Source organism: Cydia splendana, chromosome 8, assembly GCF_910591565.1.
Source record: "Cydia splendana chromosome 8, ilCydSple1.2, whole genome shotgun sequence".
NCBI classification, from domain to species: Eukaryota; Metazoa; Arthropoda; class Insecta; order Lepidoptera; family Tortricidae; genus Cydia; species Cydia splendana.
The window spans coordinates 1,133,552-1,159,713 of record NC_085967.1 but is presented as its reverse complement, the minus strand read 5'-3'; the positions used below and the strand labels follow the sequence as shown (position 1 = coordinate 1,159,713).

At 39.6% G+C, this 26,162-nt stretch overlaps 3 protein-coding genes across 3 annotated transcripts; 1 reads left to right on the top strand and 2 right to left on the bottom strand.

Moving 5' to 3' along the window:
* Positions 1–136: 136 nt before the first annotated feature.
* LOC134792606 (post-GPI attachment to proteins factor 3) lies at positions 137–11,879 on the top strand. Its single transcript, XM_063763839.1, has 7 exons — positions 137–390; positions 635–789; positions 1,922–2,077; positions 2,341–2,465; positions 3,109–3,245; positions 3,776–3,980; positions 11,727–11,879. The coding sequence occupies exons 1-7, from the start codon at positions 255–257 to the stop codon at positions 11,797–11,799; spliced, it is 987 nt and encodes a 328-aa protein (XP_063619909.1). The 5' UTR covers positions 137–254; the 3' UTR covers positions 11,800–11,879.
* Positions 11,880–12,337: 458 nt separating this feature from the next.
* On the bottom strand, positions 12,338–15,820 carry LOC134793084 (uncharacterized). The gene is made up of 3 exons (XM_063764609.1): positions 15,620–15,820; positions 13,215–15,421; positions 12,338–12,961 (listed from the first exon to the last, which is right to left on the bottom strand). The coding sequence occupies exons 1-3, from the start codon at positions 15,723–15,725 to the stop codon at positions 12,338–12,340; spliced, it is 2,937 nt and encodes a 978-aa protein (XP_063620679.1). The 5' UTR covers positions 15,726–15,820.
* Positions 15,821–20,963: 5,143 nt separating this feature from the next.
* On the bottom strand, positions 20,964–25,255 carry LOC134792617 (uncharacterized). Its single transcript, XM_063763861.1, has 3 exons — positions 24,875–25,255; positions 22,197–24,490; positions 20,964–21,936 (listed from the first exon to the last, which is right to left on the bottom strand). The coding sequence occupies exons 1-3, from the start codon at positions 24,960–24,962 to the stop codon at positions 21,094–21,096; spliced, it is 3,225 nt and encodes a 1,074-aa protein (XP_063619931.1). The 5' UTR covers positions 24,963–25,255; the 3' UTR covers positions 20,964–21,093.
* Positions 25,256–26,162: the final 907 nt, after the last annotated feature.

Here is a 26,162-nt window from a genome sequence, read left to right as displayed (position 1 = left end):
TAAATAATAAAAGCTATTTAAGACAGTAGAATTAGACGCCTGAATTTAGTCGTGCTGTATTGACTAAAATAAAATGTTGATATATGGGAACAATAAAATCAGCTGGCTTTGACATTTGTCAATGTCATATTTTGTGAGAGATTAGGAATACCATAATAAACAATAAAAATAAAAAGGTACATCAATAGCGGTGCCGGTGTAATAAAAAATCAGACAATGAAAACGTAACGTTATATAAATGAATTCTTTAGAAAATGAGGACTAAACTTACTCTACTAGTAATTTCATACATCTCTTTAAACGTCGGCTTAGTTCTGGCAAGCGACGGTGACCGCTCACCGTTTTACCAAACCTGTGTTAAAAGGTGCAAGAATACCAACTGTACACAAGGCAAGTTTGATTTTTAGGCCGCAATGTCTATGCGCTTTGCATTGAATACGATCTTCTAGTCTGTTGTAATAATAATCCTATATTTGCTGGATGTTGATGCATTTTCTTTATAGCAGGGAAAACCCAATCATTGAGCATTTTAAAAGTACTAGTTTCTCTCTATATACGTATCAACAAACTATAGAAAGACTGACATTAGTTTAAATACTTTAAATGTATGATTAGTAGTAATTTTAAATTTCAGATGATAATTTTACCCCTGAAGCCGCCAAGCTGCAGGGTTTCTGGAGCTGGTTGCTGCAGTGGGGTTGCCAGGATGAGTGCCGCTACCACTGCATGTGGCGGACGGTAGATGCATTTGTAGAGAGAGGCTATGACTACCCCAAATTTCATGGGAAAGTAAGTAGATTCATAAATAATTATTACTAGTACTATCCAAACATTAATATGTAAATGGATAGATTTTTTAATTCTATCCATTTACATATTAATGTAAATGGATACATTTGCAAGTAACAAATATATGTAACAAGCTAAGTCGATTTGTCTTTGCCTTAAGAAGATTGCGAAGGGTAGCAGATGAATCAACTGCTCTGATGGCTTACCACGGTTACGTCACGTCTGTTCTTCGTTATGGAATCATTATTTGGGGAAACTCTACAGCTGTTAATCAAGTATTTTTGACGCAAAAAAGTTGTGTATGTGCTGTGGGTGGAGTAGGGTCATTAGATTAGTGCAGACCTCTTTTTACAAAATTCAAACTTTTAACCTTGGCTAGCATTTATATTTATGAACAAGCAAATTTTGTGCGGAACAACCCTGAGCTATTTATAAAACCAACTCAAAACCCAAGGTTAAGGAATAGAGATATTAATAGGATAAATCAGCCACCATTTAATTCAGCCCAGTATAATAACAACTGCTACATGATGTCAGGAAAAGTTTATTATAATATTCCTCTAGATTTAAGACTGCTACCAGATAATCTATTTCAACGGAAACTCCGACATTGGCTAATTGATAAATGATTTTATAAACTCAATGATTTTTTTAATAATTTGCATACCTAGGTTAGAAATTGACATTGTAAAATTTGACTGTATATTCTGTGATTTTATTTTAATTATTTTAGCTGTAATTGTATTAGATAAATTTGAATTGGTTTATTTATTTCAAATTGTATATTTTAATTTGCATGCCACTAAAATGGTGAATTGTGCTGAGCCATATTATTTTAAGTCCATCACATTGTACCTGACCATGATTCTAGCAAATAAAAACTTTGAACTTTGAACTTAAAATAAAAAATGAGTAGTAGTAGTAGTAATCACTTTATTGTACACAACACAGGTTTACAAAAATAAATTACAGTACCTAATGGAAGTACAAAAGCGAACTTATCCCTTTAAGGGATCTAATTGAGAGGAAAACTCCTGGGTTTTCCAATTCAAGACACAGGGTTGTGATTTACTTTTGTGTTTTATATCAATTTTTATTTCTCTGTAGGTAGACTAACTACTCTGCTTTACAGTGGCCATTCACCCGACTACTAGGTGTGCAGGAGCCAGCCTCAGCATTCGCGTCCCTGCTAAACCTCGCTGGTCATCTATACATGCATTATGAGCTGGCAACACAGTTCTCAGTGAAGAGTACACCACTGCTGCCTTTCTGGCATGGGTTTGCCTTGGTGAGTATAATTATTGTGTCACATCAATTGCACCTTAATGCAATGGTATAAGGTTAAATTTTGAATACAAAATATAGATGACATTGTCACACTTTGTCATTGCAAATGGCTTGCAGAGTTAGCTTGGTCGGATTGAAGTATGTATACAATTATTCAAATATTAAAATGTTTAGGATCAAAGGTCTCCTGGGGAATGCTAGCCAACTGTAAGTAGTCTTTCTAAACCTCATCAGTCTCCCTAACCAACATTACCTTTCTTCTAGGTGTGCGAGAACGCGTGGTTGTGGTCAATAATCTTCCACACTCGCGACACGCTGTTCACAGAATTTATGGATTACGCGTGTGCCTTGTCTATGGTCATGGCGCTGTTGGCCGCCGCTGTCGTCAGGTGAGTTTGGGCACAGACAAACGAATACGACACGCATAATCGACGGTAACTGTTGTCGACCTAATATTAGACAAATCGATTTCTAAAACATCAGGTGCCTTGCTCCGCCATTTGCTTCAGCTGTAGAATGCAGTTAGAATTAAGTTCCATTTTACGGTGCCCTTTATATCGACGTAGGTTTCACTGCTTGTGGTCGCGGATAACGTTGTAACGTCGGAATCAATGCCAGACCGATATTATGTACAGTCGAGTTAACAAACATCTTTATAAGCCAACATTCCAAAAATATATTTACACGGCCTTATTGTCAGTGTCCGTTTTGGAACGCTGGCTTGTAATTGTAAACATGTTTGTGAACTCGATTGCATGTAAAAAAGAGTCGGACTCGCCCACCGAGGGTTCCGTACTTTTTAGTATTTGTTGTTATAGCGGCAACAGAAATACATCATCTGTGAAAATATCAACTGTCTAGCTATCACGGTTCGTGAGATACAGCCTGGTGACAGACGGACGGACGGACGGACAGCGGAGTCTTAGTAATAGGGTCCCGTTTTACCCTTTGGGTACGGAACCCTAAAAACGATTCGTATTCAAAACGCTGAAGAATGTTATCATCGTAATGATATCTGATTTCGTATTCCAGAGTGTTCCACGGCCGCAAGAAGCAGGGTCCGCTCACGTTACTGCTTATGCTGTTTTGCTATTACGCCATGCACGTGCGGTACCTCTACGCGGGCCGTATCGACTACAACTACAACATGCTAGTCAACGTTGTTTGTGGTGAGTTCATGATTTGTTCAAGCAAATATCCCTTTTCTAGGCCGCACTAATCTACAACGTTTTCCCAAAACATCCAAATACATACATATTAATCCAACTTTGATGATTCTTTTGAAGATATTTCCCGAAATTCAAATCAAATTTGTATGTTAGACCGGATTGCTAAGGTTGAAATTATATTGGCGAGTATGTGGTCGGTAAATCGTATTATACCTGGTAAAGGGTTAAAGAGTGATGACCGGGCCATAGTCTTGTTGTCAACATTTCAACTTACATAAGGTAAGATTTATGTATTACGATTCTTGAGATAAAGTCCACTGACAGACACAGGACAGAAAGGACAAACCGATGGACAGCGGAAGCTTAGTAATATGTGATATAAAATAGCTTTACCTTGCAAATGAAATGACGGCTTGAATCTTGAATGACAGGAAAAATTGTTGCTATATAACGACATTGATATAGAATAAAGAACTATAACGAGCTTGTGAAATGATTCGCTGGTCAGTCTAAAGTCGTAAATTTTACAGGTGTCTCAGGCGGCCTCCTCTGGACCCTCTGGGCGTGCATACAGCTACTCCGCGGTCGCCGGCACCCGCGCCTCATGCTGTTGTTCTCCGTGTGGTCGGGCGCCGCTTTGTGTCTGGAGTTATTGGAGTTCCCTCCCAAGGCTGGCTGGGACGCGCACGCTCTGTGGCACTTGGCTACGGCGCCGCTGCCTCTGCTATTCTACAGGTACGTCTGTCACTTGTGACTACAGTCCAAGGAGCTTACATTCGAACTGGATGTTTCATCGAGGCTATTTTGTTTAGGTTCGAAATATGATATTACTAGTGGCTCTGTGAGCTGTAGACCTCGCGAGCAGAGTTTAAAACTGAATAAATGTATGGTTCCGTTGTTTTGAAGAATTTAGAGAATCTAATTTGACCATAAAAACTTAACTATCAATTGCTTACAAAATTCGGGAATTGGTTTAGATATGCGACCTGTAGAGTAGAACATATGGACATACGAAACAATTTTTGGCTAACAGGCCAATTCAAACTTACACTGATATCAGAAAGACATCTATCTAACTGATGTCATTTAGTTATCGTGCATTTCACTCGTTCTTGTCCGTACATGTATTGGCGCAAGCGAGACGCACGATGACTACTAAATAACATGATAAAAATATCATCCCGATGTCAGTGTACGGTCGATGCCCCTTAAGTATACACGTCGCCATACTAATTGTATAGAAAAGTGGATAGAGTTAGACCAAGAAAAGTCTGCAGAGATTTTGACAGCACACGCAGTTCCAATGTTATTTGTGCCAGTGTCAAAATCTCTGCAGACTTTTCTTGTTCTAACTCTACTTATGTTAGGAAACCAACATTACCTTTGAATTAACCTGTAAACTGCAACTAAGAAGCTTCGTGCGCGAGTGTGGCCCATAATTTCCGAAAATCATTTTTTCTTCGAGGCAATTACTCCGTTCTCATATTTTGCGTTGCCCATAATTTCCCGAAATCATTCATTCTCGGTAGCAATTACTCCGTTCCCATATTTTCCCAATGGTTTTCTTCCGCAATCGCCTATTTTTAATATTTTTAAATTAATCTTTTCCTTATAGGTTTCGTTCTTTTAAATATCTAGGATAATATTTTCTTGTTACTGTATGTTAATAGTGTAGTAATTGACCGAAGCGAAGCGAAGGTCTACGTTTTGACTCGGGCATTTTGCTTTCGTATGTCCGGATGTTCTCCTCTACAGGTCGCAATTCTAAACCGATTCTCGTGAAATTTTGTGACCGAATTTTATGACTAAATAAAATTTTTTTGTCAATCCGGTTTTTGGAAATTTTTAAAAATGGCGGAGTCGTGATACCTGGCGCCTAAACAAATAGTCGTATCGATATCATAAGAGTTTTTTCTTTTTGAGACATGTTTACAGAGTTAATAGCAAAAAATGCAGAAAAAAATTATCGCTGGCTTAGGCGGTATATAGATATTTAGTTTTGTATTTCCGGATGTTCTCCTCTACAGGTCGCAATTCTTAACCGATTCTCATGAAATTTTGTGACCAGATTCTATGACTAAATTTTTTTTTTTATCAATCCGGTTTTTGGAAATTTTAAAAAATGGCGGAGTCGTGATACCTGTCGCCTAAACAAATAGTCGTATCGATATCATAAGAGTTTTTTCTTCTTGATATATGTTTATAGATTAAATGGCCAAAAATTCAGAAAATTTGTATCTCTGGTTTCGGCGGTATTTAGATATTTAGTTTTTACTTGAGAATGAGTAGCTAAATTTCGTCAGCTTTAGTAAGAACTATCATGGCGCATTTTGCAAACGTTCGCTTTTTTGTTTGCATAGGGAGGTCCCTGGTTCCATCCCCAGTAATTGTATGCTGCTACATAACTTTTTGTATTTTTTTATACTTAAATTTCGTATCAATTGTTGTTTTTTATTTTATTTTTTTATTTCGAAAAAATGAAAAAAATCGTATTTTTTATTTATCAAGCGCGGGCTAAGCGCATTCGTTTATTTTTTGCAAGAGATGATGGCTTTTTGCGCTTTAAAGAAAATTTGATTCTTGAATATACGGCGCCATACCTTTGGCCTATGCTCGTCTAGATGGCGACACCATTTTATATTTAACAATTTTTACTCATATCAGTAAAAGAACGTGGGTCAAAATCATATGGCGTTCTAAAAATAAAAAAAATCATTTATCCATACATACTTATATACATTTATTGATTTTTTTTTTCATTTTCATTTTAATCCTGTATCGAAAGATGGCAGTAAATTTACTGTGACTACAAAATTTAGTATGACAATAACCCTCTACTACATATAGGGACCGTGCGCGTTGGAGGGTCTGCCATCTTGTGGCCTGAATCGGAAACATGTACATTGCCAAAACAAGTTCTACCATCTACCGTTCTTGTAGGTACGTTTCCTTATGCATAGTAGGTTCTGTCATCTTGTGGACTACATCGGAAGCATAAACGTCACATTTACGCCTCACGCCAAAAATCTGACGGCTCCTATGCTACCCCCTATAGTTCACGCGCACCCACTATAGGGACCGTGCGCGTTGGAGGGCCTGCCATCTTGTGGCCTGAATCGGAAACATATGTGCACATGTACATTGCCAAAGCAAGTGCTACCATCTACCGTTCTCGTAAGTACGTTTCCTTGTGCATAGTAGGTTCTGCCATCTCGTGGGCTACATCGGAATCATAAACTACATATATATACGCTTCGCGCCAAAGATCTGACGGCTCCTGTGCTGCCCCCTATACACTTTATTCTCTTTAGATTAGATATTTAAATTCTTACTCGAGAATAAGTAACCAAATTTCGTCAGCTCATCTAAATGCTATCATAGCGCAGTTGGAAAGACGCTTACAAGCAAGGATATGGGATAGGTACCCGGTTCGATCCCCAGTAAATGCAATTTTTTTTATTTATTTTTTGCACTTAAACATCGTATTGCTGATTGATCAAGCGAGCGCGAAGCGCGAGGTAAGCGTATTCGTTTGAGTTTTTGTTTGAAATTTTTTTTAGCGATTTTAGTTCAAGGGAATGGCTGTTCCAGGAGTCAATTTCCACTTACGTTTATAGCATGGGCGGTCACCATCCATAAATCGCAGGGGTTAACATTGCCTAGGGTAGTGGTCGACCTTGGGCTCAGGGAACTAGCTGTAGGTTCCTCGTACGTTGCGCTTTCCCGGGCTCAAAGTCTAACTAACAATAATGTTAGACTTTGAGCCTTTTAATTTGGATCGCCTCGCTAAAATGGCCCAAAATTTCCGCAAATCATTTTTTCTTCGAGGCAATTACTCCGTTTTCATTTTTTCCCAGTGGAATTTCTTCGCTTTATTTAATTTTTCGTGTACATTTTTTCATAAACTAAATTTTCCTTTTCTCAATTTATTCCCTTTTCTTTTTAATCCCAGTAGTTAAAATAACCAGTAGGTTTTTTTTTCACTAACTAAATATTCTCTATCTCCATATTTTTAATGCTAGTGGTAAAAATAACCAGGTTTTTTTCAAATAGGTAGGTTAGGGTTATTTTTTTTGATGACCCTAAAAACGAAACTGCTCCCAGAGATAGGTAGGTTAGGGTTATTTTTTTTTGATGACCCTAAAAACGAAACTGCTCCCAGAGATAGGTAGGTTAGGGTTTTTTTTTTTTGATGACCCTAAAAACGAATCTGCTCCCAGAGATAGGTAGGTTAGAGTTATTGGCTGACAGCGTTTGGTTTTTTACTTGTAGTTTTTTAGATTATGTTTTAATTTTAGTGTTTTTGATATTTGTTGTATGTGAAATACCTACAAGTAACAAATATAATTACTACACTATTAACATACAGTAACAAGAAAATATTATCCTAGATATTTAAAAGAACGAAACCTATAAGGAAAAGATTAATTTAAAAATATTAAAAATAGGCGATTGCGGAAGAAAACCATTGGGAAAATATGGGAACGGAGTAATTGCTACCGAGAATGAATGATTTCGGGAAATTATGGGCAACGCAAAATATGAGAACGGAGTAATTGCCTCGAAGAAAAAATGATTTTCGGAAATTATGGGCCACACTCGCGCACGAAGCTTCTTAGTTGCAGTTTACAGGTTAATTCAAAGGTAATGTTGGTTTCCTAACATAAGTAGAGTTAGAACAAGAAAAGTCTGCAGAGATTTTGACACTGGCACAAATAACATTGGAACTGCGTGTGCTGTCAAAATCTCTGCAGACTTTTCTTGGTCTAACTCTATCCACTTTTCTATACAATTAGTATGGCGACGTGTATACTTAAGGGGCATCGACCGTACACTGACATCGGGATGATATTTTTATCATGTTATTTAGTAGTCATCGTGCGTCTCGCTTGCGCCAATACATGTACGGACAAGAACGAGTGAAATGCACGATAACTAAATGACATCAGTTAGATAGATGTCTTTCTGATATCAGTGTAAGTTTGAATTGGCCTGTTAGCCAAAAATTGTTTCGTATGTCCATATGTTCTACTCTACAGGTCGCATATCTAAACCAATTCCCGAATTTTGTAAGCAATTGATAGTTAAGTTTTTATGGTCAAATTAGATTCTCTAAATTCTTCAAAACAACGGAACCATACATTTATTCAGTTTTAAACTCTGCTCGCGAGGTCTACAGCTCACAGAGCCACTAGTTATATTTGTTACTTGTAGGTATTTCACATACAACAAATATCAAAAACACTAAAATTAAAACATAATCTAAAAAACTACAAGTAAAAAACCAAACGCTGTCAGCCAATAACTCTAACCTACCTATCTCTGGGAGCAGATTCGTTTTTAGGGTCATCAAAAAAAAAAACCCTAACCTACCTATCTCTGGGAGCAGTTTCGTTTTTAGGGTCATCAAAAAAAAATAACCCTAACCTACCTATCTCTGGGAGCAGTTTCGTTTTTAGGGTCATCAAAAAAAATAACCCTAACCTACCTATTTGAAAAAAACCTGGTTATTTTTACCACTAGCATTAAAAATATGGAGATAGAGAATATTTAGTTAGTGAAAAAAAAACCTACTGGTTATTTTAACTACTGGGATTAAAAAGAAAAGGGAATAAATTGAGAAAAGGAAAATTTAGTTTATGAAAAAATGTACACGAAAAATTAAATAAAGCGAAGAAATTCCACTGGGAAAAAATGAAAACGGAGTAATTGCCTCGAAGAAAAAATGATTTGCGGAAATTTTGGGCCATTTTAGCGAGGCGATCCAAATTAAAAGGCTCAAAGTCTAACATTATTGTTAGTTAGACTTTGAGCCCGGGAAAGCGCAACGTACGAGGAACCTACAGCTAGTTCCCTGAGCCCAAGGTCGACCACTACCCTAGGCAATGTTAACCCCTGCGATTTATGGATGGTGACCGCCCATGCTATAAACGTAAGTGGAAATTGACTCCTGGAACAGCCATTCCCTTGAACTAAAATCGCTAAAAAAAATTTCAAACAAAAACTCAAACGAATACGCTTACCTCGCGCTTCGCGCTCGCTTGATCAATCAGCAATACGATGTTTAAGTGCAAAAAATAAATAAAAAAAATTGCATTTACTGGGGATCGAACCGGGTACCTATCCCATATCCTTGCTTGTAAGCGTCTTTCCAACTGCGCTATGATAGCATTTAGATGAGCTGACGAAATTTGGTTACTTATTCTCGAGTAAGAATTTAAATATCTAATCTAAAGAGAATAAAGTGTATAGGGGGCAGCACAGGAGCCGTCAGATCTTTGGCGCGAAGCGTATATATATGTAGTTTATGATTCCGATGTAGCCCACGAGATGGCAGAACCTACTATGCACAAGGAAACGTACTTACGAGAACGGTAGATGGTAGCACTTGCTTTGGCAATGTACATGTGCACATATGTTTCCGATTCAGGCCACAAGATGGCAGGCCCTCCAACGCGCACGGTCCCTATAGTGGGTGCGCGTGAACTATAGGGGGTAGCATAGGAGCCGTCAGATTTTTGGCGTGAGGCGTAAATGTGACGTTTATGCTTCCGATGTAGTCCACAAGATGACAGAACCTACTATGCATAAGGAAACGTACCTACAAGAACGGTAGATGGTAGAACTTGTTTTGGCAATGTACATGTTTCCGATTCAGGCCACAAGATGGCAGACCCTCCAACGCGCACGGTCCCTATATGTAGTAGAGGGTTATTGTCATACTAAATTTTGTAGTCACAGTAAATTTACTGCCATCTTTCGATACAGGATTAAAATGAAAATGAAAAAAAAAATCAATAAATGTATATAAGTATGTATGGATAAATGATTTTTTTTATTTTTAGAACGCCATATGATTTTGACCCACGTTCTTTTACTGATATGAGTAAAAATTGTTAAATATAAAATGGTGTCGCCATCTAGACGAGCATAGGCCAAAGGTATGGCGCCGTATATTCAAGAATCAAATTTTCTTTAAAGCGCAAAAAGCCATCATCTCTTGCAAAAAATAAACGAATGCGCTTAGCCCGCGCTTGATAAATAAAAAATACGATTTTTTTCATTTTTTCGAAATAAAAAAATAAAATAAAAAACAACAATTGATACGAAATTTAAGTATAAAAAAATACAAAAAGTTATGTAGCAGCATACAATTACTGGGGATGGAACCAGGGACCTCCCTATGCAAACAAAAAAGCGAACGTTTGCAAAATGCGCCATGATAGTTCTTACTAAAGCTGACGAAATTTAGCTACTCATTCTCAAGTAAAAACTAAATATCTAAATACCGCCGAAACCAGAGATACAAATTTTCTGAATTTTTGGCCATTTAATCTATAAACATATATCAAGAAGAAAAAACTCTTATGATATCGATACGACTATTTGTTTAGGCGACAGGTATCACGACTCCGCCATTTTTTAAAATTTCCAAAAACCGGATTGATAAAAAAAAAAATTTAGTCATAGAATCTGGTCACAAAATTTCATGAGAATCGGTTAAGAATTGCGACCTGTAGAGGAGAACATCCGGAAATACAAAACTAAATATCTATATACCGCCTAAGCCAGCGATAATTTTTTTCTGCATTTTTTGCTATTAACTCTGTAAACATGTCTCAAAAAGAAAAAACTCTTATGATATCGATACGACTATTTGTTTAGGCGCCAGGTATCACGACTCCGCCATTTTTAAAAATTTCCAAAAACCGGATTGACAAAAAAATTTTATTTAGTCATAAAATTCGGTCACAAAATTTCACGAGAATCGGTTTAGAATTGCGACCTGTAGAGGAGAACATCCGGACATACGAAAGCAAAATGCCCGAGTCAAAACGTAGACCTTCGCTTCGCTTCGGTCAATTACGTAATATTACATCTGTAATTCCTGTAGTTTTCTATTCCTACCTTCCTCTCCGACTAGTACCTCTTGAAAGTAGAGTCGGACCAAGCTAACTCTGCATATTGTATTTGCAATGAAAAACTGTGGAAATGTCTACATAAAAGTAAAATTTCTATTAAAATATGACGTTTATAATGACATTAATGACACTCTCTCACTTTGATATATTCAAGTCGGTCCAGAGTTAGCTTACACCAGCGGTAGGCAACAGGCGGCCCGTGAGCCCCCCTGGCTATTTTGTATGTAATATTGACAAACGACCAATGTCTGATAAAATCACAAATATTAACAAAGTGCGGCCCGCTTCAATTTCGTTAACTATTATGTGGCCCTTGGCTGCTAAAAGGTTGCTGACCGCTGGCTTACACGGACAATAACTGAACATTTGATGAGCTACTTTAAAGAGAATCGTCCCGCAAATAGAGATGACAATATGAGTGTGACGTCACTCAAGACTAACGGAATGGCCTAGACAGAACATCCTAATTATCTGAACTCTTTCCCCAAAGCGCCCTCTGTATCTGTAGTAAGTAATAGGCAGTTTAAACCACATTGCTCTAAGTCATCTTTTGTTGCAGATTCGTCATTGAAGATTTGAAATATTTGCAGAATGGAAAACAATCCGAAAAACTTGACGTCAAGCTCTCATAAATTCCGTGATAATATCAAATTGACTCTTAGCAGATTAGGGAGACCTATTCTATGAAAATTAAGTGTTATTGAATAGACATAAGTCAAGTCATGTGTCTCACGGAAGTTTTGATATTAAAACATAAGTCAATATTACAACAAAATGTTTTTCATTCGCAATACAATAAAAAAAAAATTGGACCAAGATAACTCTGCATGGCATTTGCAATGACAAAGTGAAAATAATATGACGTTTAATAAAGACGCTCTCTCACTTTGTTATGTTTAAGATGGTGCAAAGTTAGCTTAAGGCCGCTTGCATGACGTCGGCGTGTGTGGCTCCAACATTTTAGCGCACGTGCACTTTACGTACACGCAGCTGGTGTGCTGGCCTTTAGGTGGACTCTAGCCGGCTACGTCTTAACTGAGTATTAAAACTACAATTAAAATAAAACTTTCACAATTTTAATAATTCGCTAAATTATAACAAGACATTCACTATAGACAATTTAAAAAAGACACCACAAACAATTTCGATAAACCTAAACATTCACTTCATTCAATAATTCATCATAATTTTTTCCTTCTCCGGACCACAAGCGAACCCTAAATGGTACACCGGTTTCCTCATCCAAGTCTTATTAGTTATTTTAAGCCCCGGGCTTTTATCTGGGATCCTGGGTTTGTAATCATTCGTCGGCGCCGTACGATGACCGGACCTAGTGGGCGTGGTTCGCCAATCGTATTGGTTGTGAGGGACTCGCTTCATATATTCGGGTGGTGTTCTTGGTCGGGTTGGTGGTTGTGGTCTGTAGATGGTGCGTCGGGTTTGAGAGCTGCCTGATTGAGGGCGGAGTACGCTGCGGGGTCGGGGAGTGACGTATCTTGGCATGCGATGATTTTGTGTCATGGGGCGCCTTTGTGGCGCATGCCCTAAGCGACGCGTCTTTGATGACGCAATCAACGGTCGAGGACTACATTCCCCCCACGTTTGGGCAGCAGGCGCGTAAGACACGCGTTTGACAGGCCGCTCTTTTGGCACGATAGGAGTCTCTAAGTCGGATGATTCAGAGTCTTGTGTGGCTGCGGCAGTATGCTTTCCAAGTGGCTGTGGCTGTTCTTTTCTGCGCATCCTATTAACGACTGAAGACATTACTTTACCGAAGAAGCTCTTAGCAGGTATCTGGAACAAGGTACCTAGTTTATATCTAAATTGGTTTAAGAATAAGGGGGAACAATATAATCAGGTTTAGATTTTTTTTAAGTGGCCATCACTAACTGGAGACTGGATACGCAGCAGAACTCTTCGAACAAGGTGAATGCTTTGAAGATAGTTAACAGGGAACAGTTAGATGAGTAAGATGAGGGCAGGTGGCAACTATGAACAACAATAATTTTTCAGTTATAAATTCTACTATTGTTAAGAAAAGTCTTACCGACGCAGTTTTAACAGGTGACGCCGAAGGCTGGACAACGTCATTATCACTTTCGCTATCAGAATCGGATGCGTGCGAGACATTATTCGTTCCTTTAGAGAAGCATTGGCGTCTCTGCGCGCTGGTCGTATGTTTCGGTTGCTGGTGTAACGAGCCCCGACGATGGGGTTTGGTCAGACTTGAGTGGCTGCTAGGATTTCCTAATCTTGCCGCTCTAGACGTGCCCACATCTCCTCTGAACACTATCTCTTCACGACCTAGCGCTGTTTTCATCTCAGGTTTTTTACAAACGTCAATCGCCTTGCTTTTATGGATAACGTCACGAGACGTTACCTTTAATGGATAATCCACATCTAATTTTATTGATTTATAAATTTCTTTTATAAGATCTTCCGTTTCTGTGTTTCGCCTCTTCGGCGGATCGTGCAACGTGTTAGTTCCGCACGTCGAGGTCAGCTTGGGTAGCATAGCATTTCTGGTGGGAAAGCAAGAGTTGGCGGCGACTGTTTGGTGAATCATTTCAGGGAAGTGTGGCACGTAATTCAAATCTGGTGGGGGCACCAGGTCGCGCGGGTGTTCATGCATCAGGGTTTGACGCATCATGGAGCTACAGTACGAGGGAAGAGTACGAGAGCAGGATGCCATGTACGGATTAAGTATGGCGTAAGGACTATATGTGATACTATTTAGGAGACGCTCGCATTCTGATGTTTGTCCATGTTCATTCTGCACAGTCGCATCTTTTGTCCGTTTTTCGCTAATGATAGTCCTTACTCCGCTGTGTGTCTTTACTTCTACCAGGACTGTCTCCAACATAGTCTTGATCTGATTCAGGGTAGATTCTGTTTTATCAGGAGGACTTGAGGAATCAGATTGAGCGTTCTGTAAAGGATCAGTTTGGCATTCTGTCTCGTTCACAGGGTGGGCCAGACAGGCCGCGTTTATTAACGTTGGTTTTAAACCGTTATGGGTAGATCCCAACTTCGACAAGGATGTCTGAAGAGCTTTCATGTGTCCTATAAGACATTTGCTATTGTCTATAGCCTGGGTGCATTCAGCATTCCCGGGTAAGGGTTTTCTGAGATTATTAGAGGTGGATATGGAGTTAATAGTTGGGTGCAACGTCTGAATGAGTTTAGGGGATCTCAAGTGGAATTCAGTGTTGTCACTTCGTGCAGTGCACTCCGCATTTCTTGGCACATTATTATGCCTATGTTCTTGCTTCGGTGATAATCGCCTTGGGTAAACGTGGCTAAATTCGACGAGACCGTCGGTTGCAGACGAATCATTCGGAAGATAAACTGGTTTTGCACGACGTTCCCTCTTTTGAATGGGTTTCCTTCTACAGTGATTGTGCGGCATTGGCTCCATATTTAAACTATATTCTGGTTTAAATCGGTAATACTCGGGTAAAAACGCCAAATCCTTTCTGATTGGGTCATCATTTTTAACAGGTTTTTCCTTTACTGGCATAACATCATATAAACTGGAATCGTAATAAATGTTTCCATGGTCAATGTTAGGATCGTAGAATGGTCGCCTGCGAATTTTACAATCCACGTCGAGGAAGTTTCCGTGGCAGCACGAGCACATGTCGTCGGAGGTGCCGGAGCAGCGGGGCACGTCGCGGCACACGGGCATCGACCCTTGGCTCCCCAACACGTCGTCATCCTTGTACATCTTCACCAAGTGCTGACGTTCTACAAGCGATGATATATACTCCCTATCAATCGGTTCGTCAGGGTTCTTTTTACTTGTATCATTAGCTTTTTTATAGTAAGTGAACGGGCTTCCGGCAGTTTCAGCATAGTAGACCATCCGCATGCGTTCTTTTTCCGGGATCACGAGTCCGAAGACATTCCGAGATTCGGTTTTAATAGCTTGTCTTGACGGGGATTTTTTAGGTTTATACTGTGTGAGATCTTGTAGATCTGTCTGGTAGTGTAGGTCTGGTGTTTTATGTTTGTGCCTGCGAGGTCGATAGTTTGGGGTGTCGAAAAGTAGAAGTTGGGACTGTATTGATTTAGGCTTTATGGAGTCTGCACTGACTCTGTTCACAATGACGGGCGCAGGTGCACTTTCTTTACTGTCGGACCCCTCTCGGTTCTCTAGTTGTTTCTCGAGACAAATTATCTTTTGCTGTAGGTCCGTTACGTCGATGGGTATGCACGATATGACCTTCACTTCGGTTTGGGATGGTGTATTTCCTAAAAATAAATAATGGTGATAAAACTAATTAAAGAAGTATGATACAATGGGCTGGTCCGTCTTAAAGTTCGTTTTATCTATTTATCTGTGTCATTTTCATTCGAGACCTTAAGACCATATGTGTCAGTGTCATGTTTTTGTGCATGAAACAATCAATATACACTACTAAAATCATTTAGGCTTTGAGACAATTTTACCTAAATTGAAGGCTATTCGCCGCAGGAAGTTTTCGATGCCCTTGTAGCGATTAGTCCTTGGCTTGCTGTCTTTTACCTTCGAACACGAGCATACTGACGGCACCATTCCGTCGAACACCTACAACCAAGAATCGCTGTGCATCGAGCCACTAAAAGTATTAGATAAAAATGCTTACCTGTTGTAGATGAGGATAAGGTGCGGCTTCCAAACCTGGTCGTGGGCTCAAACCCTGGCTCGTACCAATTAATTACTCGGGACTTCTTTACGAAATGTAATTTTAAATTGAACACTTGCTTTTCGGTGAAGGAAAACATCGTAAGGAAATGACGAAGAAATTCAAGCATTGGGCTAGCGTGGGGACTATAACCCAAACTCTTGTACGAGAGGACACTGCCCAGCAGTGGGATATAGGTGTATAGGTACAGGATGGTGATAAAGAGCATTTTTTACCTGAAAGGGTTTTTCTCACGGTATTCACATACAAATATTAATTTAAAAGCTCCTAAATATTGATGGCCTAATGATTCTGAACGAATATTAAGTACTAAATCTTTGTTTGAAAACACATTAATTTTTTTATTGCAATGTGGATAAAATCTTGAAAATTACAATTTGACACTTTCCAAAGTGTGTTCTAGTGATTATATTCTCTTTGGTATGTTTGTTGAGAATTTTATGAAGAATTCATACCTAGGAATGTGCCAGGAATAGTATCTAAAATTTGACAGAACAACCAAAGCGTATTGTTTGGCCTACTTTCGGGCTTATTATTGGGGTACAATCGAAATAAGTTTACGCGATTTAATCGTGAATTTATTGAATACATACTCGTAGTATGGCGATATGGTCACATAGGCAAAATTATATATACAGTATTTTTTATATATAAGGCAACATCCAAGTTTTGCAACCACTGCACAGCATCAGGCGTAAAGGCTAATAGATCACTCGGGCTACCCGCGAGTATGCGCGGAGTGGGCAGTGCTGGATGATATGCTCCATGGTCTGGTGCTCGATGCCGCAGCGCATAGCGCGGAGTCACTCCAACCCTACTTATGCCGGAAGAAGTTGCATCGTCCGTGCTCGGTTCTTAGGCGGTTTAAGCGACACCATAGTTTCCCAGGAAGGTCGGTCCCCTTGTTCATTATAGTCGGGTCGATATTCACGGCCGGAGTACCGTCAGCTTATTGCCTCATCCATTCTTGTTCCCAGAGTTGCTGTACGTCGAAAGAACTTTGTGTGAGTGTTGCAGCAGCTGCGTATGCCGGGCGACGGGACTTAAGTCTCGCCATAGGCGGGTTGGTGAACTCCTGATGCATTGGGAGATACGGACATGCTTTGATTTTGTTAGTCTCTCTTAGTAGCACCTGTTTCCTTCTCAAATGTGGAGGTGGCATTCGACTGAGCAAAGGAAGCCAGTGGCAAGGTTTAGATTTCACTGTCTCAGTAATGTATCTCATGGTGACATTGAACTTCGAGTCTACCAATTGCGTGTGTGCAATTTGTAGCCAAATTGGAGCACAGTACTCTGCAGTGGGATATACGAGTCTCAGAGCCGTTGAACGGAGACAGTTCGCAGATGCTCCCCATGAGGTGCCACACCACTTGTGCAGTATGTTGTTCCGGGTCGATATTTTAAGTGAGAGCTTGTAAAGGTGTTCTTTGTAGCTTAGAGTCCTGTCTAAAGTAATGCCAAGGTATTTTCGGAAAGGATTGTATGGTAGCTTTTCACCACCCAGAGTGACAGTTGGCTCGAGTTTAGCGAGGTGGTTGCTTAGGTGTAAGCAGGACTCTTCTGTTTTTTTGGCGCTCTGTATGAGTCTCTACTCTCGAAAATACGCTTCCAAGATCTTCAAATCCGTAGTAAGCTGGCTCTCGGCTTCCCCAAATGTACGGCTCTGGGGTACCAGGGCAATATCGTCCGCATAAATGAACTTTGTCCTGAGAAAGCCCGTTGTTCAATTTCCTCTTCCTAGTCTTCTGGTCACCGAGGAAGACCTCGAACTCCCTTTCACTGAGCATGTTGCACAGCAGGTCTGCGATTTCTCGGCTGGGGATCACTGACAGAACGTTATATATCATGCCGTGTATCCAGACTGTATCGTAAGCAGCTGTTAGGTCTATAAAGACGGCGGTGGACTTCAAATTATTCCGGAAACCAGCATCGATATGGGTGGTGAGAGCAAGAACTTGATCGGTACAGCTGCGTCCACATCTGCATCCAGCCTGTTCAGTTCAGGCGGAGTGGCGGCCTTTTATGTACGGAGTATAATCCTTGGGAGAATTAGATGCTCAAGTAACTTATAAACACAGCTAAGGAGAGACACGGGTCTGAAATTTTCTGTGATGTGTGCGTTCTTTCCAGGTTTCAGTACATTCGATTTCTTGAACTCGTGAACTTAATCGTGAAGAGGTGAAGAGCTAACATATAGACAGACCGAGTTACTTTCGCATTTATTATATTATTTATATTCAATACCAGGCATCTCGTCGAGATGCCTGGTATTGAAGCACTGATCATGAAGCATCAGCTAAGGTGGTGTGGCCATGTCGTGCGTATTAGGGCTTCCAATACCGGGATCCCGGGATCCCGAAATACCGGGATCCCGTCTGTTTAAACAGATTTTTCAATACCCCCCCGGTATTTTCAAAAACAAGGAAAATGTGCCTATTATAACGTTTAAAATCTATTAAAATGGTCAAATTCGGCTGTATCAAAAGATAACTTGCCAATTTAATTAAAGAAGATCATTTAATTGAAACAAGATCTGTGCATATGCGTTAGGTAAATATTTGGTGATGAATTCTGATGTTCTGGATATATTAAGGGGCCACCCCACGCGAATGACCTTCGATCTGAATCCCTTAGTTTTCTAATGTTTTTTGTAGCTTATTATATTAACAACAACAGCTTGAAGCAATATATACTGTAAAACGTTATTCAAGACAAAAAAAAGTAAGAAAATGTTGCCACTTTTTACTAGCCCGTCTTGTATTAATGCAAAAATAAGTATATAAAAGTACTTTTTTAACTCGCAGGAGTAAAATTACTAATAAATAAATTATCTTAGCGTGATTATTTATCAAAAGGAATTTACTATTTTACAAACAAATTATTACAGCAACATTGTCTTACTTTTTTTGGTCTTGAATTACGTTTTGCAGTTTAGTATCCTATATTTACTTCAAAGTTCATTGCCTTCGAGATATTTGGCATCAAAGTTAAACAATTTTAGGCTTTAAACTGGTTTTCTGGCCATAACTTTTGTGTTAATTAGTTTAAAATGAAAACCCTGGACACGTTTCTCGAGACGTCAAAGACGAACCCAAATATTTAGATTTCGTACATGTAATTGTAAGATTCTTCACTGCAAACTAGATACGAAAAAAGTGTTTTTTTTCTATAATTTTATAATAATTAAATATAATTAGTTCTTAAAATTTTATCAAAAAGTAGAAAGACATTAATTGTAATGGCATACGAATTTTTGGTGCCAAAGAATATTTATTGGCTGATTATTAGGTTGAACTAAAAATATGACTTGTGAAGTCAACAGGGCGGATAAAATGATTGCCAACCTGGAGGGTTGACATAATTATTGCAGATGGCGATTATTGTTTAATATCCTAAGCTAAGGACATACATATCTGGTGTAAAAGTGAGCCTTTAAAAAAAAACTCAAATTTTTTAAGCTATTTATAAATTGACTATAGTCAATACCGGGATCCCGGGATCCCGGTATTGATGAAGACAGTTTCGGTATTAATACCGGTATTGAAAGAAGTCCGGTATTTGGAAGCCCTAGTGCGTATGGAGAATGAGAGACTGCCCAAAGCAATTTTCTACTCGGAGCTCTCTTGTGGAAAGCGGAAGCAGGGGGGGCAATACCTGCGACATAAAGACGTTCTCAAACGCCACCTCGTCGCTTGCGGGATACCGACTGACTGCTGGGAGGGCATTGCATTACAAAGATCGGAATGGCGTTCTAGTGTTCATAAGAAAGTAGCTCAATTTGAGCAGCAGCGTCTGGAAGACCTAGTTGCTAAGTGTCATATCCGCAAGACGCGACCTAAGCCCTCCTACACATACACCCGCAACTCGACTGGACAACTCCATTGCGCATCGTGTGACCGCATCTTCAAGACAAAGTTTGGTTTTGCGAGCCACATAAGGGCATTTCATAATCCGGATAAGAATTGTTGATGGAGTCGCCATTGCCGGATACGGCAAGGAAGGAAGAGAGAGAGTTTATTTATATTAGTAGTCCACGGATACTCGCAGGTAGAGATGGGTAACTACCCGGGTAAATACCCGAGAGCGGGTATTTACCCGGTAAATACCCGATATTTACCTACCCGCGGGTAAATACGCGGGTATTTTCGTTTTTCTTCTAAATTTGATGTGTTTAATGGTATGTGAGTATAAATAAGATTAATTTAAGTATTTTTTTACAATGTTACATAAAATGTATGTTCAAACTAATTACGAAAAGGTTGCTATGAGGTGAAGTTCGATTTTAACATATCAGTCCAATTATGAAAATCGTGTAAAATCATTCCCTGGCTTCCGGAAATGTTTTAAAATGCTTTTAATATACATTAGAAAGATGAAAATAAAGAATACTTATGAATGATAATAAAAAAAAATTGTGCAGTATCCCAACTTGTGAAGCTTATAAGTCAAACACAGTTAGTTTTAGGACAAAAATGTATATAACCTTTTTTGTAGAAAATTATGTCTACTTTAGTTTGTACATACAACACTTTTCGATATTAATGACAGATTCCAAGAAATATGAAAAAGTTCACTTTTTCCCCCCTCCCCCCAACCGCACCCCCCGCCGACCGAAGTTGGAATGTGTATTATCAACGTATAAGTACGATAATTTACTCAAGTCTAATAAAAATACTCTTATGACGGCCTTTTTTAATATTTATTAAAATTGTACTAAAAATTCCTTAGTTACAACTGCAACTGCAACTAAACCATTTCTTTTTAAATGACACACAATAATTACAGCCATTAACTCGGTTTATATCTCCACTTTAACACAAATCGACATGTGCAACAAGAAATGAATTTACCCGTCCATTTGGGTAGATACGGGTAAATACCGGGTAGATGGGTATTTACCGGGTATTTACCTGGGTGGGTAAATTGGGTAAATACCCGCGACCCATCTCTACTCGCAGGCACTTACGTGTTACCTGGCTGTCAAACCTTCAGAAGGGAAATTATTTAGAGGAGATTATTGCAATTTAGTCTGTTTTTATTTTAATAATTTAAATCTGATTTTTTGGCTCATACCTATGTATGAATGTGTCAATAAATAAAACAACATATTACTGGTATCCTAAATAATCTTACAATTCAATTCAGTTACCAAAATAAATAATCTTGAAGTACAATTTCACTTAATACATTTTAATTTAAGTACACTACACATCACATCACAGGCCTGACACAGGGCAATCAGACGAACAAACGCGGACGCCACTTATACACGACCGGAGTGTCCTTCTCCATAATCGTTCGCACGAATCTATTCTGAGGAGAGAACGGGTTTTTCTTGTAAAACAGTTTTCTTAACATCGCATTGGTCATAGTTTTGTCATTCTTAGTGAGATCCTTTTGAATCCTTTCAGTTAGAGCTGCCATAGGCTCTGATTTACTGGCAGCCGCCTTGGACTTTAAACTGAATAGCTTGCGTGGATTCTCGGGTTTTGTATCTGAAATTTTTGTATCGGTTTTACGGTCGTCGCGCAAAATGCTAAGTAGAGGGCGCGGCAGCGGTGACACGGCATCATCCTTTCTTTCCTTTTTCTGGGAAAACATACGGAAAGTCGTTTTTTTCTCACTCTGGGTTCCGATACTCCTGACTTCGACTTCTTTTAGACATAGAGGTACTTGCGGCTGCTTAGTATGACCGCACCGTTCGTAAGAGTTATCGTACATTACTGGACCTTCAGGAGGCATACAGTCGTATCGGTGGTATCTGTTGTTAACCGGCCTTTGGCTTGAATAGTCGGTCATTGGGGAATCGTACGGGGAGTAATTGTAAGTGGGGGAATAGCGCGGATCGTGAGGAAGCGGCGGAGGCTGCAAAAACTCCTGCTCATGCATCGCATACGTTGCGAACTCCTGCTTAAAATTATTTCCCTTTGGTATCACGTCCACTTCAATTGACTGCTGACTGAGACACACTTCATGGATGTTTTCTTTTCTGTTCTTCTTGCTGGTTTTTCGCAAGAGTCGTAATGCGCTGGTGAATTTGCTATCTTGAGAGTGTTGCTTAGGAAGATTGTTTGATGCACTCTGTAAGAAAATAAAATGCTGTTATTATGTGTATTATTTTTTGCTAGAGAATAACTGTTTTGTACTACCTTACTTTTTTATTTTTTTATGTAATAGTCTGCAAACGAGCAGACGAGCCGCCTGATGGGAAGCGGTCATCGTCGCCCATGGACATAAGCAACATCACAGGAGCCACTTAAGCGTTGCCGTTGAGAACCCTAAATACACACTCTAAGAACCCATTACATACTCTAAGAACCCAATCTAAAAATAATAGTTACCTTATTTTTAAAATTATATTCATTGGTTTCACGTGGCATCTGATAATCCATGACAGCTTCACGGCTTATCTTTTCTTCGAGCAACGAGTCCGAGTAGCTGGGATACGTGGCGTAGTAGGTGTCAAAGAGCTGCCGCGAAACGATGGCCTCGCAGCTCTTCGAGTAGCATCGGAGCGGAGGTGTCCCGACGTTCGCGTCTTGATGCAGCGTGTGCATACTCTTACCCACGCTCGGCTTCCGTTTGGGATTTTGCCCTTGATCTTGAGAAGACTTTGACTCCTTACAAATTGTCGGATTTCGCGCCACGTAGTTGTAAATTTCTCTGATCAGCCCGTCAGTCTCGCAATTTGATTTCGTTATTTCTGCTTCAGTGCAGTTCACTTTTGAACACGTTCGGCATTGAGCGTCACGGGTGTCTGTTTGTGGTCGCGGGTGGCTGTGTCCGCAGGCAATGTTTGCGCAGACGCAGCTGGGGCTAGCGACGAGGTAAGGCATCCCGTGTGCTCCGTACATGGGTATCATCTGCGGGTAGTAGCATGAGTTTGCAAAGCCAGGCAGGAACGGTGGCGGCATGGCCGGCGTACAGACTTGCCCGAGGCCGCAGTTAAACGAAGATCCAGCGCTGTTCTTCATCGCGTTACTCGTCTCATTGTCGCTTCCTCGTAGTGTCCCGTCAAGCTGTTTTCCACTATTCTTGTCAGATCCGCTCACCCGATCGCATTGAGATGTCGATGAATCTTTTTTTAGTTCTTGCAGAAAACTTTGAAGTATATCTTTTATTTCACCTAACGCTTTATCAGTCTTATCGACAACAACAGTATCGTCTCTATCCTGGTTACTGTTGTTGAAAGTATTATTTGCGGTGTTATTCTGAGACGTAATGCATTGTTGACTACTCATGGTCGTGCCCATATCATCGTGTAACCTGGCAGTATTATTTGGACGCCTCGCAAATTTTGGACTCATTTCGTTCCAGGTTCGAGGAGACTCCTCCGTTGATACCTCGTGTCTAAAAGTTTGGATGTACTTAGGTTTCCTACTTGGTGATCGTCTCCTTAGCATTTCGTTTTTACGCTGCTCGTAATCTTCGTATTCGCTATAATTTTGTGTCTCTAGAATCAGCCGAGGCCTGTGAGTTCTAGGCGATGGAGGCACTTCGTTCATGATCAGATTATCCTCTATGAATTTTCTTCTGGATTTGGGGCTAGTCTTTTCCTTGACTGGGATAACATCGTAGAGGTTAGAGTCATTATAGTTTTCGGCGCGGCGACGACGCTGGCGAGGAGGCCGGGGCGCGGAGCAGAGGCGCGTGTCGCAGAGGCTGCGCATATCCCTTACATCGGCTGCACAACCGTGCCGACAGCCCATTGTAGGACCTCGGCTGAACGAGGATACTTCACTGTCCGGTATAACCATCTCACGCGCTGAATACCGGTGGTCACGACACACGGGAGTAGAAATTTGACTGATATCAGACGCTCTTCTGCCAAAAAAGCTTAAAGGCTTATACTGCCGATTAATGATGTCTGCAATAAATTGCTGTTCCTCATTCGCTAGTGGTTCATTTTTTTTCCTTTTCCGTCTTTCTTGCGTGTGTGGGCTCTTTGATTTGTGTCGTTTAGGTTTGTCTCTGCGTCGTTTTATCTTTACCACATCGGGTTGAACGTCTCGAGCGTATTTTTGCTGCCGGCTGTAGCACGCACTGTTTTGCGGAATTGGCTCTCTGTAAGCAGGACAAGGATTCGTCTGGAGAGGTGTGGTCAGGGAGTCATCACTGTCAAAGCCAGAGACGGAGTTCTCTATAATTATGGGAGCGCCACATTTTCGTAATCGCGATCCACGTCTATTAAAGTTTTCTGGAGGGTTTTGTTTATTCTTTTTAAGTTTCTGATTGGGAACACCGTGACTTGAGGAGCACTGTCCATAATTCATTATATCCGATGAATGTTGATCCCTATCGCTAATATAGTCATTATAAAATCTTAAACCGCATTCATGGGAATTTCTACAAAGATTATCAGCTGTCTTATAAAGTACTTTAGTCCCAGACCCGTTGGGAATGAATTCTTGTTCAGAATATCGTTGTCTTCGTTGTTTTGGACTGTACGCACCATTGTCCTCTCTTGGAGAAAAATCCTCCGTGTGTCTGTAAATATTCCCCACGCTATGGAGGCCATGGCAGTTCTGGGGAACTGCGTGTAGTTGGTGGCCCATCACGTCTGACCTGTTCAAATTGTTGACGTTCTCTGTTGTGCTAGAATTAATTTTGTTGCCAGACAGTGAAGTTAGAGAACCTGAAAACAAGATGCAGTAGATAAGATTTCATGTTATCACACAGAAGAGAATATAGGGCAAGTACGTATCTGGCAAGCGTGTAACGAAATCATCAAATTCAACCCTTGAAACGTCTTTGACACACTTGTGTCGATCCTACATTCCTTATTATTTGTATATACAAATATACAAATTTATATTATAAACTGCTATATTGATCCTGACACTTCTTTTGAGTACCTTAGGGGCTCTAAAAGGATTTTACGGTACCTATACCTACTCTTTGAGTGGTGGTGAATGTTAATCAAAAAAGGCAAGACTTTACAGTTGAAATCTGGTACTTTGAGTGGTAGAAGCAAAAAAGCAATCTATTGGTAAGTTAAGGTAATAAAGAAATTGCTTACTAAGAGTCCTTCGAAAGAAGTTCCTTATAGCCCTATATCGCCGCCGGGCCCGCGGCGAGATACGCCGCCTCGGTGTACGGAGACTCATGTCCCTACAACTTCGCCTATTTAAATTATTTTTTTAAGAAAGCTGTTGAAGAAAAGACCTTATAATATTCATTTTTGCTAAATTCAGAAAATATTCCAGATTGCGCTTAAACTTAATTTTATTTGTAGGTTTGACTTTTGAATTTCATTTATGAAAAAGTTGTCATTCGAGTCTTGTGCTCATCGTGTGTCGTTTTTCCACCAGCCAGTGAGGTGTAGTTAATTACAACATTATCTTTTTGGTGAAAGATTTTCAGAAACGTTACGCTAAGTAGCGTCAGCAAAGAATTGTAGGAGAAAACAATTGTTTTCTTAATAAGTAATTACTTATCCCAACAAAAACATAAATGTGAAATGAGAGCCAAGTTCAATATTAAGAATATGTGTCGTTGTTGACTCGCTGACAAAAGAATTGAGATCTATATGGGTGCCAAGTTCTGTGTTGTGTAGAAAATCCTGAAATTATAAAGGATTTGACTTGGCTAGTTTTTACCAACAAACCAATTTTTTTGAAAAGTAGCCTATACGTAAAAACTAGCCAAGGCAACTCCTTTATAATTTCAGGATTTTCTACACAACACAGAACTTGGCACCCATATAGATCTCAATTCTTTTGTCAGCGAGTCAACAACGACACATATTCTTAATATTGAACTTGGCTCTCATTTCACATTTATGTTTTTGTTGGGATATCATTACTTTTTGTACAGAAATTACTATAGTAGGTATTCATCAGAAAAGCAGTTTGCCTAAGCTGAAAAGGAGACCCTAGCTAACGCGCGGTCAATTGTTAAAAAGTTTCAGTTTTCAGATTTTTTTCTTTTTTATACGCCTAATAGTCTAGCTTCATGCCAAATATCAAGTTTCTAAGTGATCTAGAAGTGGGTTAGATTTTTGGTCTATAAGTATTAATTATTATTTTTTCCATCTAAATCTCAGTAATTTCCAGTTTTCAGAATTTTCCCTCTATATACACCTAATAGTCTACCTTGATGCCAAATATCAAGTTTCTAAGTCATCTAGAAGTGGGTTAGGTTTTTGGTCTATAAGTATTAATTCTTTTTTTTCATCGAAATATCTATAATTTCCATTTTTCAGATTTTTCCCTCTATATACACCTAATAGTCTACCTTGATGCCAAATATCCAGTTTCTAAGTGATCTAGAAGTGGGTTAGATTTTTGGTCTATAAGTATTAATTA